At 35.5% G+C, this 20,178-nt stretch overlaps 1 protein-coding gene and 1 pseudogene across 1 annotated transcript in view; one reads left to right on the top strand and one right to left on the bottom strand.

Moving 5' to 3' along the window:
- The window catches only part of LOC149537548 (protein ROOT PRIMORDIUM DEFECTIVE 1-like), a 59,636-nt gene extending 39,732 nt beyond the window's left edge, over window positions 1–19,904 (top strand). The window contains exon 2 of the mRNA XM_089798951.1: window positions 17,842–19,904. Within this exon, the coding sequence (XP_089655077.1) occupies window positions 17,842–18,847 (1,006 nt within the window). The 3' untranslated portion in view covers window positions 18,848–19,904. The remainder of the gene's footprint in view (window positions 1–17,841) is intronic.
- On the bottom strand, window positions 2,567–16,292 carry LOC149537549 (putative pentatricopeptide repeat-containing protein At5g59200, chloroplastic; annotated as a pseudogene).
- Window positions 19,905–20,178: the final 274 nt, after the last annotated feature.

Raw genomic sequence — 20,178 nt, 5'->3', positions numbered from 1 at the left:
ATATAGAGTTAGTTCTAGAGGTTTACAACTAGGTGTGTACACAATATCTACCACCTCCCCAATTGATCGATGGTGGTGACTCATTGGTAACACAGGGGGGGGCATTGCTATTGCTTATTGCAATGACATCCATAGAATTTGATGTTTTTTCCACAACTAACTAAAAAACTTTCAATAAATTATTTAAATCTCATAAAGGACAATGGGGAATAAGCATTTTAAAACAAATGAAACAAGGAAAAGAAAAACTAATCTCATGCCAATATGTTAGGAGAAAAGAAAATGCTTGTTTAAAAATCTATTTGATTAAAATTAATAATTTAAAATATACAAATATAAAAATAATAATTATAATCAATGCTAAATCATTTCTTAAAATTTTGGTAGAGTTAAATGGACAATAATAGATTTACTATATTGTTTTGGTGAATTCAACATTTAAAATTTTAAACTAAATATTGAATTCCAACCATGTCATAAATAAATTTGGTAAATCCTTTTTAATCAAATTTTTAACTATTTCGTATGATAATACCAAAATTAAAATTAAAGTTAAAATTTATAATACTTATTTTTTAATGATATAAAATTTATTTGAATTAAATTTAAAATTTGTACATGCTTATTTTTCCTTTAACCTATGTATTTCTAATTACTAAACTATAATAAATATTTAAAATTATTATAAAATTAGATTGTTATAAAAAAAAGTATTCAATTTATTATTTAAATTCTAATTTCAAATTAGTTTAAAAACTATGACCTTCAAAATAAATAGTACAAAAGAACTTTAGACAAAGTGTAACAAACATCTTATAAAGATTAAAAGAAACATTCCAAGTAAAATAGAACGGAGAAAAACTCTCGAGAAAACACAAATTAACAAGAGCTCTATTCGAACTTGAGTCGCTGCCTCTTGAAAAATGTAAAGCAGATTTATAAGAAAATAAATCAAATCTGAATTGATAAATTTAGTTTCATTAAAGATGATTTGTAAATAGATCAATAAGAATGATAAATAGAATAAAATTTTTGTATATTTAATTTAATTAATTTTCTTTTTGTTTACTTAAGTTCATTTGAGATAAAGATTAAAATTATAGATAAATTTTTTATTTTTTTAAAATAGTCTATAATATACAAATTAAAATTTATTACAAATTGACAATTTTTTAATCTAGTAAGCTATCAAATCAATTTATACATGCAGATAGATGTTTACATATGCAATTGTCGGACATTTTAAGAATTTAGAAAGTAATTATATTAATATAATTTTGTTTTAAATTAAATTTAATCCTTTTGAATATAAAATCTCTTTTTAAATTCTCTGTCTATGTTTCCTCATTGATAACATTTCCAATATTGCAATAATTATAATATCTGAAAAATAATTAGATGTGCACACATTGTTTGAAGCCTGCATTTGGGCACATGTACTAAGGGCGGTGGCAAAGGATTTGCCTTTACATCCGTCCTTTGCCTTTACACCTGGCAGTTTCCTTTGCATGAAAGTTTCTAAAGAATTCATGAAGCTTTTTTTTCTCATAATAAACAATGGGTGGAGAATATCAAGTCTGGGGGTGATTCCGACAATTTCTCTTCAATGGTGGGAAGGGGGCTTTTTATGCAGGGCCTTTTCACCCTTGTCAAAAGCCATGCATCCAAGATCAACTTGAATTGTAAGATATCCAGCATCATCTTCTCCAAAGCAATCAAAGTTCTCCACCTCAATCGTCATCTTGTGAACATCCTCCTGCACAATCTCCAGTCCAAGTGATTTCACCCGACACCAGCAAATGGAGATCAAGTTTACTTATTTCTTCTTCAGAGCTGCTGTATTTAGAAGTGTCGTTCTCTTTTTGTGATTCTTTGCAGCTTTTTCAGCCTTTGGTATTTAGGACTCACGTGGAAGGAGCGACTAGCAGTTTATGCTTTAGTAGCCACCATTGATTTCTGGCAGCTTATTCAGTTGGTTAAGCAGCTGGTTATGCATTTGACAAATATTTTATGTTGAGAGCGGCAAGATTTGACCTAGAATCCTTCCCATGGTGCCCCCGGTGGTTGCCCCGGTGATTGCTTTGGTTGCTTGAAATTGAGTATTCCAATTGATCTTTTCCATTCTACTCCATTATAGAGGAGGCGTACATACATCAATCTGCCTGTCATTATAGATATGCAGAAATGTATAGAAGGCTTGACATGCATACAACTACATGCATACAATAGAGATGGTGAATTCTCATATTCGATTCCTATGTTCTCTAATGGTCTATTGTTTTGTGTATATTATATGTCTTCTCCAATTATGGTAGTCCAATGGTTGCAATATGAGAAATAATAGATCCATGTTTTCCAGTTGATTATTCATCAACAAGGCCAAGAAGATTCCTCTACAGTACATTGTCATGCAAACTCCCTTCGAAATTCAAGCATAACAATTCATTCTATCATATGCATTATACTATTACTATGTACACATCCAATATTTTTTTCTTTTTCGGAAAACATTCTAATTCCAATTGATGCAACAGATGAGGAGAATGTTTGAGCAGCTACACATCATTCAACCGAAAACTAGTAGGTGCAATCTGTCTCCAACAACAAACACATGGGTGCATTTCTTTACTACAATCCGGCTGTAACCAGGCTGCTTTCTAACACCCCTCTCTTCCATACTCTTTCTCACTTGGGCAACATGATCCCACAAACCAGATGTAGCATATATGTTTGACAGTTCCACATATGTTCCTGCCTCTCCTGGATTCAACTCAAAGAGGCATTGCGCTACAAGCTTCCCAATTGTGCTTTGCAAGCGCCCAACAATGTAGCCCCACACATGAGCTCCAGGCTCACTTGGAATTTCGTTTATTAAATTGTGAGCCTCCTCCACTTTCCCAACACGCCCATACAAGCGTAATCCTTTGCTCTAGGTTCAATGTTGTAGTCTTGGGTCATTGAATGGAAGAATCTCCACCCTTGCTCCACCAGCCCTACATGGCTACACGCAGAGAGGATGCTAATGAAGGTGATGTGATTGGGCTTCACACCATCTTTAAGCATTTGATCAAATAGTTGGATTGCCTCATTTGCAAACCCGTGCTTGCCATACCCTGCAATCATGGTGGTCCACTGGATAACATCCCTATCACAACTTCCATCGAATAACAGGCAGGAATCCTGGATGCTCTCGGATTCGGCATACATGTCAACAAGAGCAATCCTCAAGAGCGCATCGCAACAGAAGGGGCTTTTGATAACGTGGGCGTGCACCTTCTGGCCCTGATCAAGAGCTGACAAACCTGTGAGAAGGGCAACATAGGTGCCCTGATTTAGCCTCGTACCACAACCTGCGTGTTGCATTGAGCAGAAGAGCGTGAAGGAGGCGACCTCGTATCCATTTTGTGCGCACCCTGCGATCATTGCATTCCATGAAGCCGTATCTCTGCGAGGCATTCAGTCAAACAAGGAAAATGCGTCCTCCATTTTGCCACATTGGGTATACCCTACAATCATGATAGTCCATGAGATTATATCTCTGCCAGACATTTCGTCAAACAGTTGGCGTGCATCGTCCGTGGCAACAGAGGCCAAGTACATGCAAATGAGAGTAGTGAGCAGGACAGAGTCGGAGTGAAAGCCGGCGAGCATAACATGGGCATGCAACTGCTTGTCAACCTCCATTTTCATGTCACAGAAGCTCACAACGGTGGTGAGGACGAAAAGATCGGGCACTGCCTTCTCCATCCTCATCCATTTAAACAGGGCGAGGGTTGTGTGTGAGTGTCCATGTTGGGCATATCCCGAAGTCATTGCAGTCCACCCCACCGCATTCTTTTAAGGTACTGCAGTCATATGCAACCACTGCGTCCGTATCAAACGTTCCAAGCCAAACCCTAGCCTCTTGCCGCACAGGATCTATCTAGATAAATTAAATGAATTGATATGGTCGGTGTTGGAGATTTAGATAAGATTTTCATTTATTGCTTGATGAGTAGTTTTCAAATACAACTACTGTTTTTTCATGAACGGACAGGTTTTGTTGAAGTTCCCACCTATAATAGCCTATCGGCTAATAATAAAGGGACATATGGGTCTTCCAAGTATGTCCTCGATAAACCAAACCCAAAACTGCAGGTTCCTATTCAAATCCATGGGCAAACAAGTTGGATCATGGATCGGGTTTGATAACACAGTTAAAACATATAAAAAACGTAAATATTAGATGCCTCTTAATATTTTTTATGTGCAAGACTATTTATAAGCTTTACAAAATATTAATAAAGCTGATGTATAATATTATGATATAATTATAAGTCAATATAATAATTCATTATTACTATTAATAATAATAAAAAATATCAAAATGAAATGTCTCCTTTTACGCCTTCAACTGTATTTTCTTAAATGTTTCCAAGGCCTTTTCAACAAATTATTTTGGTATTTGTGCTACAAACACAAAATTCAAAGAGACCTCATGTTATAGAGGCATTTTGTATGCTTCCACACTTGGCATAGATATCTACTAGGGCATTCACAACTTGTAATTCTTTGGAAAAATGTTCTATTAATTTTATTTTGATGGATATCCATACCATTGTTCACATACTTGGGCTTGACTTAGAGTTGGAAACTTAAAAGGTAATTAGGAGATAATTTCCATAGCTAGTAAATTGTGATATTGCTATAAGGACTCAACTATGTAGTTTTTGAGTCAAATTCATTCACCCATGTTTCATGAGTAGTAAGACTCAAAAACTACATAGTTGAATCCTGATAGCAATATCACAACTTAAAAGGTACTCAAACATTTTAGGAAAATATAAATTTATTGAAAAAATGATTTCAAAATGTATCAAATGAGTGTTGTGAAGGTTTGGGAGTAGTGCCCCTTAGTAGGCTCTAGGGGAAAAGCTCTTTGTAGGGATTTGGGGGCGCTGCCCAAAATGCGTTTTTTTGGAACAATATGAGGCAGTGTTAATGGTGGAGCCCTTGTTACCATAACCTAAAAGAAGGCTTCCAAAATCATAGAGGTTAGTGTGTTGTATGCCATTTTCATAAATTTTTTTAATGAGGCAAATCTCATTTTTTGTGTAAAAATCATATCTTATTTTGTAATTTTCCTTTTCTACCTTGCCCTAGAATTTTTGCCACAAAGTCATAATTGCACAAAATTAGGGTTAGGGTTCACAACATATAGAATTGATAAGGTAGGGTGGCTTGATGAGGTGCCCTAGAAACCTCCTACCCTAGGCCCAAGAGCGGATCATTATTCCATCTTTGGCCTCATGTGGCCATTGCCATACATATGAGGTGGGCTATCTAGTGTGGGGTGCTATTGCAGTTCTAGTTCATCTTATTATTCCTATTTTGTTTCTAATGATTGAACACATTAACCTTGGTAGGGGCTGTGAGGAGCTTTCACAATGAGGTGCCTTGAAGGCACATCCTTCCTAAGCCCGAAGGCAGTCCACTTTGCCCCCCTTGGGGCCCTTTGGGGATTCCCTGCTCACAACCATGGGATGGCATACTTAAAAGGTGGCCTCATTACCGTTCTTCCAATCATGACTACTGCACTTTCTTACCGCAATTATTTACATTAGTTTGAAAATATAAATAATGTTTCATGCTTTTTATATTAAAACTTTGCACCAATAATATACTTATCGTTACTAAATAAGATAATTATTAAATTCACATTATGTTGTTAATATATATAGAAACAATTATCTAATACACAAAGGCCAAACAATAATCATTAAAATACTTAAATGTATTTGTACCCAATGGCATGCATACCAAGATATCATAGCTTAAAAACCTTTTCTATTACCTTTTATAATTTGTATTTATTTCTCTTTCTGCCGATGATGATGTTGGAGTGAATCCAAGTACCTTTTTATATGGTATGTGGAGTGATAAAGCACAATGCCAAAGAGACATGTCTTAACACCTCACTTCATTTTTACCACTAATCACTGAAAAGTCCTTCTATCAATACTATTCTTATCTTAACCTATATTATAGGAGTTGCTGGTCAACCATCCACTGTTTGCATCACTATCCTTCATTAAGTCTAATCATTTCCTTTATTATTGATACCATCTGATATGTATAGTATTATTTATATTAGTTGTTCCTTACATAATATGACCAGTCATATCACAGAACGATGCCAAAACCGCCAAGGTTCATCTCATTGAAGAAGAGATAGAGACAGAAGTTCCTGTGCTTGATATTGGAGGTAAGCTAATTACTGTTTATGATGTTAGCCATTAAAAGTATGTGTTTGAGGGAGGATAGTTGATCTCTATGACAATCTCAGAATCTGGTGAATCATGTCGTTCCGTTGCTTTCCTTGAACTCTTGACTGTTGTTTTAGAATCCTTTGATTATATTCTGATGCTAATTACTGTTGATTTTTCATACCAGAAACGAAGATGAGCAGCAAAACAAAAATAATGCACAATAAGACAACAATTATCCTGGGAAAACCCTCCAACTTGAGGGAGAAAAACTCAACCACAATATATCACTTATATATTTAATGAATTTGCAGAATACTGATTTATAAGTGCCCACACTCAAGGCAAAAAAATGAAATGATGATAATAGCATCTATCAATATGCAGACAATAATAAACTCCTTACTATCTATCTTCTTGAACAAAAGATATCGATTTGTAGTGTATATAAGAATTCATCCTCGAAGAATATATAATTATCTTGACCCTTCATTGCCCTGATGTTGCAAGATGAAGCCCCTTTGTTGTCTCGTCCCTTCATTACCTTGATGTTGTAAAGTTTCTGCAATTTCTATGACTGAATATAGACTAGTTTTATCTTCTTCTTCTCCTTGTGATTTGCTGAGAATAACTTCAGAGTTAATTAGAAATGTAATTCAGAATTCTGTCTTTTACTTCTGTAATTTGTATGAGGGCAGTAATGACTAAGGAGCAGACTTGTCTTTGTTCTTGTGTGCTCTTAGACTTCATCCTTACCCTCTATATGTATAGGAGTCAAGGGACATGTCCTTAGAAAGGACATGTCTCTTCCAAAGTTATTTGCCTAACCTCTAGAAGTTGGCGACATTCTAAGAATAATTTTAAGTTCAATCACAAACATAAACAATTAAGTTTAGTTTAGTCTTAAACCAAAATACTAAGGATAGATGCCGATCTTATAAAGGAAACACAACAAAGACTTAGTCCTTTACTTATCATGCCATATCAGATCGGATCGTTCAGATTAGTATGCTAGCTAGTTACAGAATTAACACTCCCTTTTAACTTGATAATCATACTGAGAGATATCATATCTAGCAACATCAATAAAGATGAACAAGCAAGAATTGATACTCTATATATATTGTAATCTCCTTAGCATTTGGTATCATAGAACACATGATACGATGTCATATTACTAAACTTGTAGTATGACAAATCACTGCTACTAGTGATAATTGTATTGCAAAGAATACAATGTACATGATAAATCTGAAGAGTAATTTAATTTCTTCATTTATCCAAGTTGTGACTCATAGATACTGGTATTTCTATATCACAACATGATCCTGAGTTTAAGATCTACTAGAATACAGGATAAACCAGGAGAATAATAAAATTCTTTATCCAAATTGTGAGTCATTGACATAGCAATGTCAACATCACAATATGATTTTGAACTCATCTAGATCTTATAGTAGAACTCTACTGTTTAGCACATTATCTAAGAAATCGTCATCTCCCATAACGTCTTTTATACAAGTGGTCATTATCTCAGAGATCGTCACCTCTTAAATAATGAATACAAATGGTGAACCCCATAACAGTCAATAGCTTGACAAATTAAATTATTTTATTAATAATTTAAAGAATACAAATGGATTACAAGTCAACCATGCCAAGTCTTCTTCTTCTGAAGTGGTCTATCTTCACTCTAGATAGAGGTTTGGTGAGAACGTCTGCTGTTTGATTTGCAGCGCAAATGTATTCTAATTTTACAGAATTCTTGTCTCCCATATCTCTTACATAATGGTAAGGAATTTCAATATGCTTGGACATGTCATGTTAAATTGGATTCACTGAGAGCTTGATGGAACTCTGATCATCACAATGAATAATCGTAGGATTCATGGCTTGCCCAAATAATCCCACAAGTAACTTCCTTAGCCAAATTGCTTCTCAAGAGGCTATTGCTGCCGCAATGTATTCGGCTTTTATGGAGCTTTGAGCTATTGAAGGCTGCTTTTTGCATATCCAAGATATCATTGCCGATCCTAAACTGAAACATCTTGAAGTACTTTTCCTGTCTTTAACACTTCCACCACAATCTGAGTCAGTGAATCCATGTAACTCTAAGCCAGCCTTCTCGTATTTGAGCCCAAAATTAAGAGTGCCTTGTAAGTATCTCATAATGTGTTTAACTGCAACTAGGTGAATTTCCTTTGGTTCACACATAAACTGGCTTAAGGCATTAACAACATAGCAAATATCAGGGACCTAATCATCTGTCTGTAGAGAGTAGAATCTATGGAAAGTGATTCTGCTACCGCTTCTTTAAGTTTATGTAGATTAGTCTCCATTGGAGAAGACATAGACTTGCAATTCCACATTCCAAATCTCTTTAAAATGTCTGATGTGTATGATACTATCAAAATTCTACCGTACTTCCAATCCTAGGAAGTAATGGAGTCCCAAGTCTTTCATCTCGAATTCTCTAGTTAGATCTTTCTTGCATTGATCTATAAGATGATCATCACCTTTTATTAGTAAATCATCAACATACAGTATCAGAATTAAGATATCATCTTTATCTCTTTTATAATATAAATTTGGATTGGCTTCATTCTCGGAGAGTCCTAAGCCGGTGAGATACTTATCAATTCTTTCATACCAGGCCCTTGGAGCTTGCTTAAGCCCATAGAGAGCTTTCTTGAGCCTGCAAACATAAATGTTAGGATCATGAGTTTCAACTCCTTCAAGTTGCTCTAGATATACTTCTTCTGTAATCTTTCCATTTAGGAATGTTGTTTTTACATCCATTTGATGTACTTCCCATCCCTTCGATGCTGCAGTTGTTAAGACTGCTCTTATGGAGGTATATCTGGCAATAGGAGCAAAGGTTTCTTCATAATCAATCCCTTTTTTCTAAGAAAATCCTTTGGCTACAAATCTAGCTTTATACTTCTCAATGCTGCCATCAGCAACATGCTTTAATTTAAATATCCATTTGGAAGAAACAACAGATTTTCCTTTAGGTCTTGGAACAATTTCCCGAACATCATTCTTCATAATAGATTGGTATTCTTCTGTCATAGCTTCATTCTAGGCTGAATGTTTAATAGCATCTGAAGGATTGGTTGGTTTTGTTTTGGACAAATCATTCATGTTTGCTGTATAACTAGAAAATCTTTTAGGTCTTTAGCTTTCTTTGATTGTTCTAGAAGGTGCAGCAAAGTCTTGTGCTTCCTCTACTGTTTTGATGGCCCGTAGTGGTCGTTTCTTTGAATTTTGAATTTCTTCAAGATTTAGATTTTGAATTTCGTCTTCAATTTCTTCTATGTTCTTCCTTTGAGACTTATTCTCAGTATTTCTTTCAGAATTGGGTAAAGAAGAAGGTTCTTCAGAACTTAGGGCTCTTTTGAATGCTAGATCTTCTTCAAAAATTACATCCCTACTAAGTTCAATAGTTTTCTGTCCAAGTATGAAAATCCTATATGCCTTAGATGTTTCACTATACCCTACAAAAATACCTTTCCTCCCAGAGGGTTCTAACTTGGTTCTCTTTTCATTTGGAATATGGATATATACGGGGGACCCAAAAATCCTAAGATGACTTATATTGGGGTTAACCTTAATAAAGACTTCTTCTGGAGTTTTATCTCTAAGGTAAGAGTGAGGGCTTCTGTTTTGGATATAAACAACAGTACAAGAGGCTTCTGCCCAAAGATAATATTCTAGATTTTGATCAAGTATCATAGCTCTAGCAGCTTCTATAATTGTTTTATTTTTTCTTTTTGCTACCCTGTTTTGTTTTGGATTATAAGGAACGGTGTACTCCCTCTTAATTCCTGTTTCTTTACAAAACCTTTTAAACAAATCCGAGGTGTATTTCCTTCCATTATCAGTTCTAAGAGTTTTAATTTTATGTCTTGATAAGTTTTCAGTTAATGTTTTGGATTCTTTAAATCTCTTTAGGATTTCTTTTGATTCTTTGCATTTTAAGAAGTAAATCCACGCTTTCCTAGAGAAGTCATCTATGAACAAAATATAGTACCAGAATCCTCCAAGAGAAGGAACAGACATAGGTCCACATAAATATGAATGAATTAATCCTAAAACATTTTTTTTTTTTTTAGTGCTATCATGAAATGAACTTTTGGTGTTCTTACCCAGTGTGCACCCTTTGCATATGCTTGAGTGGTCTTTATTGAGTTTAGGTAAACTAGCAATCATTTTCTCCATAGTTGATAAGGTATTGAAGTTTAGATGCTTAGATGCCTTAATCTTCTGTGCCAAATTTCATTTATGTCTGCAGCTTCATGAATTAAAGCTTGAATAGGTCGAGTAGATTCTGAATTCAATTCATACAAATATCATTTTCTCTGACCAATCAACTTTGCTTTCTTGATTGAGGAGTTCTTTGCCCAAGTTATTACTTTGATGTCCACAAATACAACATTATGCCCATCATCTTCAAGTGTTGTAATTGAGATTAGATTTCTTTGAATTCCTAGTATGTAGAGTACACCTTTGAGAAGAAGATAATTTCTAGATTTTAGTTTCAAGGTGCAATTTCCAATTCCTTCGACGAGATGTGTTGAATTATCACCAATGGTAATTTTGCCATTGACCTTCTCTGAAATAGAGTCTAGTGCTTCTTTGTATCCTGTTATATGTCTAGAAGATCCACTATCAACTACCCATGCTTTATTTGAGATTTCATTTGATAGTGACAAATATAATACACGATTTTTAGGATCATAATTATCTTCTTCCTTAGTAACATTTGTATAGTTCACTTGTTGTTTAGAATTCTCAGGACAATTAGATTTGTAGTGTCCAAACTTTTCACATTTGAAACATTTTATTTTGGATAGATCTTTTTTGGGTTTTCCATTCTTTTGATTTCCCCTTTTCTTCTTGAAATGCTTCTTCTTGCCCTTATAAGAGTTTGTATTAAGAACATGAAGTTCTTCATCTTTTGTTTTCAGGTTTCCTCCTTCGTTTAATTTTTTGGATTCTTCTTGAAGACAATCGCCCTCAAGTCTGTTGAAGTCAGGAAGTTTATCTCTAACACTTATTCCTTGTGCAAAAGTTTCCCATGAATCTGGTAATCCATCTATTGCCATTAGTGTTAGTTCCATGTCACTAATAATGGTTCCTATACTTGATAGTTCATCTCTAATGCTTGCAACCCTTAGGAAGTAAGAATTCATTGGTTCTCCTTTCTTTATTTGAATGTGATTTAGTTGCCCTTTCAGTGCGAGAACCCTAGTTGCATTATTGACCTCATATGCATTTACTAATGTATTCATCATATCAAATGCTGTCTGATGTTTTGTAAGCATGGGTACGATATCATTTTTCACTCCATCTAATATGATTTGAATTGCTTTCCTATTTCTTTTGCTCTAGAGAGATTTATGAGGTTCAACTGGAGGTTGTTTGGATGGTTTATCAACAAATTGTTTTACATCATGATTCTGAATTTTCAGGCATCAAATTGTTCTTTTCTATCAAACCTGTCCCCGAGTCTGATTGTGTATGCCATTGAAGATAGGAGATAGTTGTTAGATATATACAAAGTCTGATTACTGAATTTTGTAGAGCCGAGGTTTGACAACCTGGCTTTGATACCATGTAAAGTTTCTGCAATTTCTATGACTGAATATAAACTAGATTTTATCTTCTTCTTATCCTTGTGATTTGCTGAGAATAACTTCAAAGTATCGCCTTTAATTGAATTAGAAATGTAATTCAGAATTCTGTCTTTTACTTCTGTAATTTGTATGAGGGCAGTAATGACTAAGGAGCAGACTTGTCTTTGTTCTTGTTTGCTATTAGACTTCATCCTTACCCTCTATAAGTATAGGAGTTGAGGAACATGTCCTTAGAAAGAACATGTCTCTTCCAATGTTATTTGCCTAACCTCTAGAAGTCGGCGACTTTCTAAGAATAATTTTAAGTTTAATCACAAACATAAACAATTAAGTTTAGTTTAGTCTTAAACCAAAATCCTAAGGATAGACGCCTATCTTATAAAGGAAACACAGCAAAGACTTAGTCCTTTACTTATCATGCCATATCAGATTGGATCGATCAGATCAGTATGCTAGCAAGTTACAGAATTAACAGATGTTACAAAGTGAGGACTCTTTGTTGTCTTGTCCCTTCATTACCTTGACGCTACAAAGATATTTCTTTATTTTAAATACATGAGAGAGATAACTCCTGCAGCTATAACATCAACACTCCCTCTTAGCTAGGGAGGTATTATTCCGGATATTCATGTCATGGAATTTCTCAACATGACACCACAATGGCGACACCCAGTTATGGAAAACAATTTATCTTGAAATCTCTCAACGTGATAATAGCATTGAGTCACTCAACATGACACTCACAATGGCTACCATTTATTTGAGAAAAAGATTTTATCATGGAAATGTCTCAGCATGATGTCCACCATGGCTTCTCCTATGTGTGGAAAGAAACATGTGCACAAGTTCTCAACACAAAGTCACTCAACATGACGTCCACCATGGTTATTCCTATGTGTGGAAATTAACATATGCACAGAGTTACTCAATGCGATGTCTTCATGGAGTCTCTGAACATGATGTCCACCATGGCTACTCAGTGAAATATGCACTTTAACACATAGTAAGGATCACTGATGCTGAGACTGCCTCTCAGCAAGGGAACACCAAGTAAAATCTTTAGGTGCATCAACTGGATCAGTAGACTCAATGGTACATCACTCCTTTTGAATGTTAAAGGTGTCCTTTGAAGATATGTCCATATCTTGAGGATCCCCCTCTTACTCTGGGTGCTCTCCATGTAGTCTTTGTGAAATTCTTCAGCGAATAGTACATCACAATTCTAGCACAGAGGACAACAAAACAGGCATCTGTGATCAGCAGGGGCACCTTGTGGGAGTCATAGCAGAGGTCATAGTCCATGAAATGCACCACGAACTCTTGCATGCAGCTTCATCGTGGAAATCGACCTTACCTCTCCCAAAGAATGCACGATGTCTCAATGACAAACACTGAGCACTCTGCAGAAGCCTCATCAACTAGAGGATGCACAAGAAATCTCCATCACTCCACACGAGCGATAGATGCAGATCTGCTTCAGTCACCCAAACCAAAATTACACATCACCAATGTAATTCTCAGCAGCAAATGTACCAATGAATATAAACTTGCAGCAGATCAAAATAGTAATACTCTTCGACTTGTTTGCATGATGCATATATGATATATTCCAAGAACCATACTCCTTTAAGGAGACTCAGGGACAAGCGAAAAGCAAGAATCCACAGCAAGAATATCCACTTTATTCTTTCAATGACACGGCTCTGTCATTTCCCCATGCATACTACTGTATTTCCTGCTAGCCTTGGAATTCCTTATGCACCATCACTGTCCCCTTCTAAAATAGTTTTTCTTAATCCAAATGTCAGCAGATATGAACCTTAAGACATTTTACATTTAATTACTCCACTAACCAAAATGTCCAACCTAGAAAAAGATTAAACCTTCTGGTCGACTCATAACAGCTCCAACCAGTCATAGTTGGAAATGATTAATGCTGCACACATTATCCCAGCCTCACATTCACTTTCAGATTGCAACTTTCCTCCGGAAGTGGCTCCTGGATATCCAAGTTCACACTCCTGTGAATTCCCAGGATTTCATGAGAGCTGATGAAGCAAAGGAATGTGAGGAATCCAAAAGTTGTGCCCAAGCACAAGAAAAGATAATCAACTCAAAGAATTCAAGATGCAAAGATACAGAAAGCAGACCTAAAACCATGTAAAATAAATGTGTTTGAATCAGTGCGGCTTCAACAAAGCAGAACATTTAAAATGGTAAAAAGAAACACACTCCTTTGGGATCTGGTTTGAGCTAGATAATCCATCAAAAGTAGCAAAATTTACCAGTGCTAGGCAGTAAACCCTTTGTGCTAAGTTGTTTCATGTTGTGTTTAATAATATTTGCTGACTACACAATGAAAATGAGGTCAAACTCCTCAAATCCCCTAAGACGTAGGCAGACGAGACTCCATTTGCCACCTAAGGTACTAGATGCACAGTATAATCGCCCAGCACTGGTTATTCCGTTGCCATTCTCCAGAAATTGAACCGATTTTGTTTTCATAACACCTGGATCCTTCATCCCTACGATTCTGAAGCTTCTTCCCTTTTGACACCCTTGTAATCTCCTCTCTGCCGCAGGGGCCATGCTAATGATGAGAACAAATATGTAAGCCAAAACAGAGATCTGCCCACACATGGGCAGATCCTGCACTTGTCCCACCAGGATTGACCCCAACCTCATAATCTCTGTTTTCTGCTGCTTTTCTGCATAAGCCTTAACTCACCATGGAGCTAAACTTTTCTGCCACTGTTGTTTCTGATCGGATCTTTTCTTAAACCAGCTCTGATACCATGTTGATATTTTCACTCCAGAAATGAAGATAACCAGCTCAACAAAAATAATGCACAATGAGACACACGGAATAATCCTGAGAAAACCCTCCACTTGAGGGAGTAAAACCCAGCCAAAAATATATCACTTATATATTTAATGAATGTGCAGAATATTGATTTACAATTTGCCAAAACACAAGGCAAAAATGGAAGCGATGGTGATAGTACCTATCAATATGCAGAAAATAATAAATTTCTTAGTATCGATGTTCCAAAAGATATAAATCTGTAGCGTATGTAAGAATTCCTCCTGGAAGTATATTATATATTGAACCTTCGTTGTCTTGACATTGCAAGATGAATACCCTTCATTCCCTTCATTACCTTGATGTTACAAAGTGAGGACCCTTTGTTGTCTTGTCCCTTCATTACCTTGACATTACAAAGATATTTATTTATTTCAAATACAGGAGAGAGATAACACCTTCATTGTTTTGACGTTGCAAGATGAAGACCCTTCATTACCTTGATGTTACAAAGTGAGGACCCTTTGTTGTCTTGTCCCTTTATTACCTTGACATTACAAAGATATTTATTTATTTCAAATACAGGAGAGAGAGAACTTCTGCAGCTATAACTTAAACAAGTACGAGTCAATAGTGACTGATGAGTATAAAATAGGGACTCCTGCAGCTATAATAATAATATAAAATACTATATAATGTAATATTATAATAAATATCATTCAATTAGGGTTACAGTTATGGTTCAATTAGGGATCATTTAGGGTTATGATATGATTACGGTCCAGTCACGATAAGGATTAGTATTTAGGGTTAGGGTTCCATTTCTATTACACTTGGATTGCTAGTTTCAAATTATAATAGCATAGTAAAATATTCTGTACCTGTTCAAATGAAATAATGAACAAATAAAATAGCTAACTCTATAATGATATCTTTTGGCATTTTTTTACATATACATTTTAAAATTTAGCTATGCTAGTACCGCATATTTTTGAGGCAATTTGTCAAACAGTTAATGTGTCTTGTGTACGATTTCCATACATAAGTACCTGGGTATTTCCAACTACAATATTTGATTAAAAAACCCTATTATGGTTTGATATATGCATATTGTGATCCGAGGCTCTTATCAATACAGGCTGGAACATGCTGGTAAAAGTGAATTGATCGGTTTAGATACCTATTCATTTCATTGATAAAATGGTGCCAATCCTCATAAGGGTTCCTATGTTTTATGTTAGCTGCGAATAAGGCATTCCGGAAGAAAACATCTCATTCTGTGATTTGTAAATAAGCTAAAAATAGTAATGAATGAATTAAAATCCAAATTAGAAAAAAAGAGAATAAACCAGAAAAAATGCGGTTACTAGGAGTAGGAGTAGGAGGAGGTGAAATTGGCAACAAGTTTGCCCAGGTTCATCCCAGACAACCCGCAACCCTTTCTTCAAGGACCTTTGCTGGATCCCCTACTGAACCAAAGGGCGGATTTGAATCCAGGGGCTGGATTGGACCTGAACCAGCAGGTCTAAGTGGCTGAATTAGTAACACAGGTTTTGACGTAGAGTTAAGAGATTGAGTTACCTGCCATGGAGTAGCCTTTTTCATATAGGTTTTAAGATAGACTTGAGAGTTAGTTTGACATTTCTTGTAATATCCTTTTGGTATAGAGATTGAGTTTTAATTGCTTTCCTTGGAGTTAGCTTTTATTGTATTGGTTTTGATTTGAATTAGAAATTTAATATCATGCATCCATTTCTGATGATTATCCGTCATACCCAAGTCTGCCTTAGTCCATCAGAGGTTTTGATCTGCAGTAGTGGTTTAGTTTAGTTTTATGGTTTTCAAATTTTATAGCTGATTATTTTATTGGTCTGGCATGTGGCAGTGACCTTAAACAAATACCCTTACCTTTATTGTACATATATGTATAGTTCCCACTTGCATTACTCACTGGCATTCATATGTTTATAACACTCTCTCTTTTTCTACTGTACAGCAGTAAACCTGCTTTGGATTATTCTCTTGTCTCTGATTTTCATCTGGTGTTTGATCTTGAGTTACGACACGCATTCACAGTATTTAATATTTTTTTTCTTCCTTCAATGCTAGGGTATACTACTTTTGGAGTATTCTTGAGCTTTTTTTTGATGTAGAGTTGGGTGTGATTCACAGGACATTAATTTCCCTTTCCTCCGATAATGTTAGACAATACTTCCTTTGAATCTACTCTAAAAATTGATCTTGATGTTTAATGGGAGTTTGTCATTAATGTCGTTTTCGCCCCTTTCTTGCTAGCTATGGAGTTAGTGTATTGTTGCATTGGTACTCTCCCTTTTGCTTTCCTTTTGATCTAGAGTTCGAATTTGAGTTTCGAGACATTCATATAAATATACTTTCATTCTTGTTTCAATGTTATGCACTCTTTAGGGCATTCCTGAGTTTTGAATCTGACTTGGGCATTCTTGTGATTTTCTGCGTCTTTCTTTCTTTCTTTCTGTGGTGTTAGGATATATACAGTTTGGATTTCCCTTTTAGCTTTCATTTCCATTTTAAGTTTGAATTTGAATTGCAAGACATTCATATAATTCTCCTCTTTCCCTCTTCCTTGCCGTGGTGTCAGGCTCTACCTGTTTTGGACTGTCCTTTTGGCTTCAATTTGGAATTAGGGTCTGAATGCAAGTTACTGTATTTCAATTTTTACGTAACATTTGTGTCCTACACATGGATCTAATCTGAGCTCCATTCTCCCAACTTGATCACTTAGGGAGATTTATATAAGTATCTTCTTTCTTCCTTGCTCAAGTGTTAGGGCACCTACTTCTGTTTGTCCGTTTAGTTCTGTTTTTGATTTAGGGTTTGAATTGGTGTTAGCTTGCTGTTGCTATAATAAACAGGGGTATTATACTGGTATGTACTATGTTCAATTTGCCTCTTTTGGTCAATTATAACATTAATGATTTAATACAGTTGTTTCCTCTTGCTACAATAGCTCTAGGGTATTTTCCACTTACGATTACCACTTTAGCTTTTGTTTTTTATCTAGAGTCTGAAAATGTTTGTGTGATTTTGTAGTTAAAAATGGTACATTATTCTTGGACGAAGACTAACCTACTCACAAAGATAAATTATTTTTATTTCATTAATTTTTTTTCAGGCTTCAAAAACTTATAATGATGGCTGCTGGGGGGAGGATCTGCTTGGAACACATTTATCATGCTCGCAAAGATTTGGGGCTGCCAGATGACCTAGAAGTATCAATACTTCTTAAATATCCCCAGTACTTTCGGCTCACATGTCCAAATCCAAGAGATAAGAATGGACTGATGAAGTATGTGGAGCTTGTCAAGCGAGATCCTAGTTTAGCAGTCTGTGCAATAGAGAAGGTTCGAGAGAAGGAATACAGAGATCGAGGCAGCAGAAGAGAGGAGGATACCAGGTTCTCTTTTCTTATCAATTTGCCACCTTGTTTTAGGATTTCTAGGGCTTATAGAGTTTTTTTAATGAAGTGGCAAAGAATGCCCTATTGGTCCCCCTATGAAGATATTAGTAGGCAAGATCTTAGAACCTTAGAGGCTCAGAAGCGTTTGCAGAAGAGAGTGATTGCTACACTCCATGAATTATTGACTCTCACTGTTGAAAAAAACATTACATTGGAGAAGATAGCCCATTTTAGGGAGTGTTTTTATTTACCCAATAAATTGAAGGATTTTCTCCTGCAACATCAAGGTATATTTTATATATCTACTCGTGGAAACCATGGGAAGCTTCATACTATTTTTCTCCGGGAAGCTTATAACAAGGGAGAATTGATAACCCCTAATCCTGTGTATCTCGCCCGACGGAAGCTGGTGCAGTTGATATTGTTGAGTCCCAGAAAGGCTATCCTTGATCCGAGCTTGACTTTCTATAAGAATAATGATCGAGATGATGAGAAAATGATGAGGGAGTATTTTGAAAATAGTTATAAATTGGATGATGATTCGTTGTCCAAAAATACAGAAGATTCAGATCACAATGACTTCCGAAGATCTCAGCAGATGTCTTTAGGTCTCAGTCGATGCAATGCTACAGAGTCCAATGATAGATTAATGATTGATATGGATATGCAGTCCCATGATAGCTCTAGAAAAGAAGTTGATATGGTAATTAGAAGTCCATAGAAATGAGTAGCAGGTCCTTTGTTTCTTTTGGTGGGTTGGTAATGGTGGAAAACAGATTTGGAAAGGTGATTTAAAGATTGATATGGGGCCAGTCTTTAATGGTAAATACTTAATCTTCTGTAAAGAATAGTATTGCTTAGGAAAGAGATAAGACATGCCACTTCAAATATGAAGTATCAATGATCACGCTATAAGATGCAAGTACCATTGACTTAACAGCGGAGAGAACTGAAGATGATTTTATTTATTCCTTCAGTTGCCATTTTGGGCCTTGGCATCAAATGCTGCCCATGATATTCTGGCCTGCAGTATTATAACAACTGTTTTTGTCAGAATCTGAACATTTTGAATATTATTCTGAACAACCAGGACTCAGGCTTTGCGATAAGAGGTTCTAGCATTTCTGATTTACTGGCAAGATTTCTCCAGGATTGATTTTCTTTACATGCTTTTGCATACAATAACAATATAAAGATTTCCTCCCAAGAGGACATAATTAGGCAAAGTCTTCTCTTTTCGTGCATCACCAGGGTGTAGAATGAAATAGGTGTTCAGATTCCATGCTGGAAACAGAATAAACCTATTGTTTAGGTTTAATTTGGCAGATGATGTAAATAATGGATTGAAAAATGTTTGGAGTGCTTCCAGACATAGATAAAGCTTGTACACCAATTGTCTTGCTTGACTTGAAGTACAATTCTTATCTTGGAAACAAAGCAAACCAAAGTTAAGTTCAGATGGTGCGGAAAAAGCTGAATCAGAAGATTATAAATCTTGCTTGCATCATGCCTCCGCTTTTCTGTACTGTGTATTCAACAACTATATAAAGACCAGTACCACTGTCGGCAAATACAGAGATCTCATGAACCATGTTTTCATGTAATAGTCAAAGTACTTATTGATTTTGAACTTATTTTAAATTCAGTATGAACAGAAGGCTGAGGCGAATAAATCTCTGACCATTTATAGTTCATGCATTGCTTTTTGCAGGGAGGATGCATGCAGAAATTAAAAAAAAAAACAAAAAATTCCTTTATCAAGTAAAGCCTTCATAAAATTATTTTTTGCAGAAGAAATGGGCACTGTTTATTATTGAAAAATATCTGCATAGATATTTTCTTTTTTCAGATGTTTGCTAACTTGTACGCACATTTATTTGAGTTAGCTTAGATGTAGTCTGGTATCCAGATTAAACTGCCTCTTTCCTGCTAAAGAGTCTTAATATACAGGCCAAGTTAGAGGTCTCTTGATTTCCGATTGTGGGCCCAAATTTTGTGAAATTGTAGGGCATATGGCCGCAACTATAATTTAATTCTTCTTGGTAAAGAACA

This window comes from Cupressus sempervirens, chromosome 9, assembly GCF_028749045.1.
Source record: "Cupressus sempervirens isolate cs-2001-9-10 chromosome 9, ASM2874904v1, whole genome shotgun sequence".
NCBI classification, from domain to species: domain Eukaryota; kingdom Viridiplantae; phylum Streptophyta; class Pinopsida; order Cupressales; family Cupressaceae; genus Cupressus; species Cupressus sempervirens.
The sequence above is the reverse complement of the archived record's forward strand: the minus strand, read 5'-3'. Positions and strand labels throughout refer to the sequence as shown.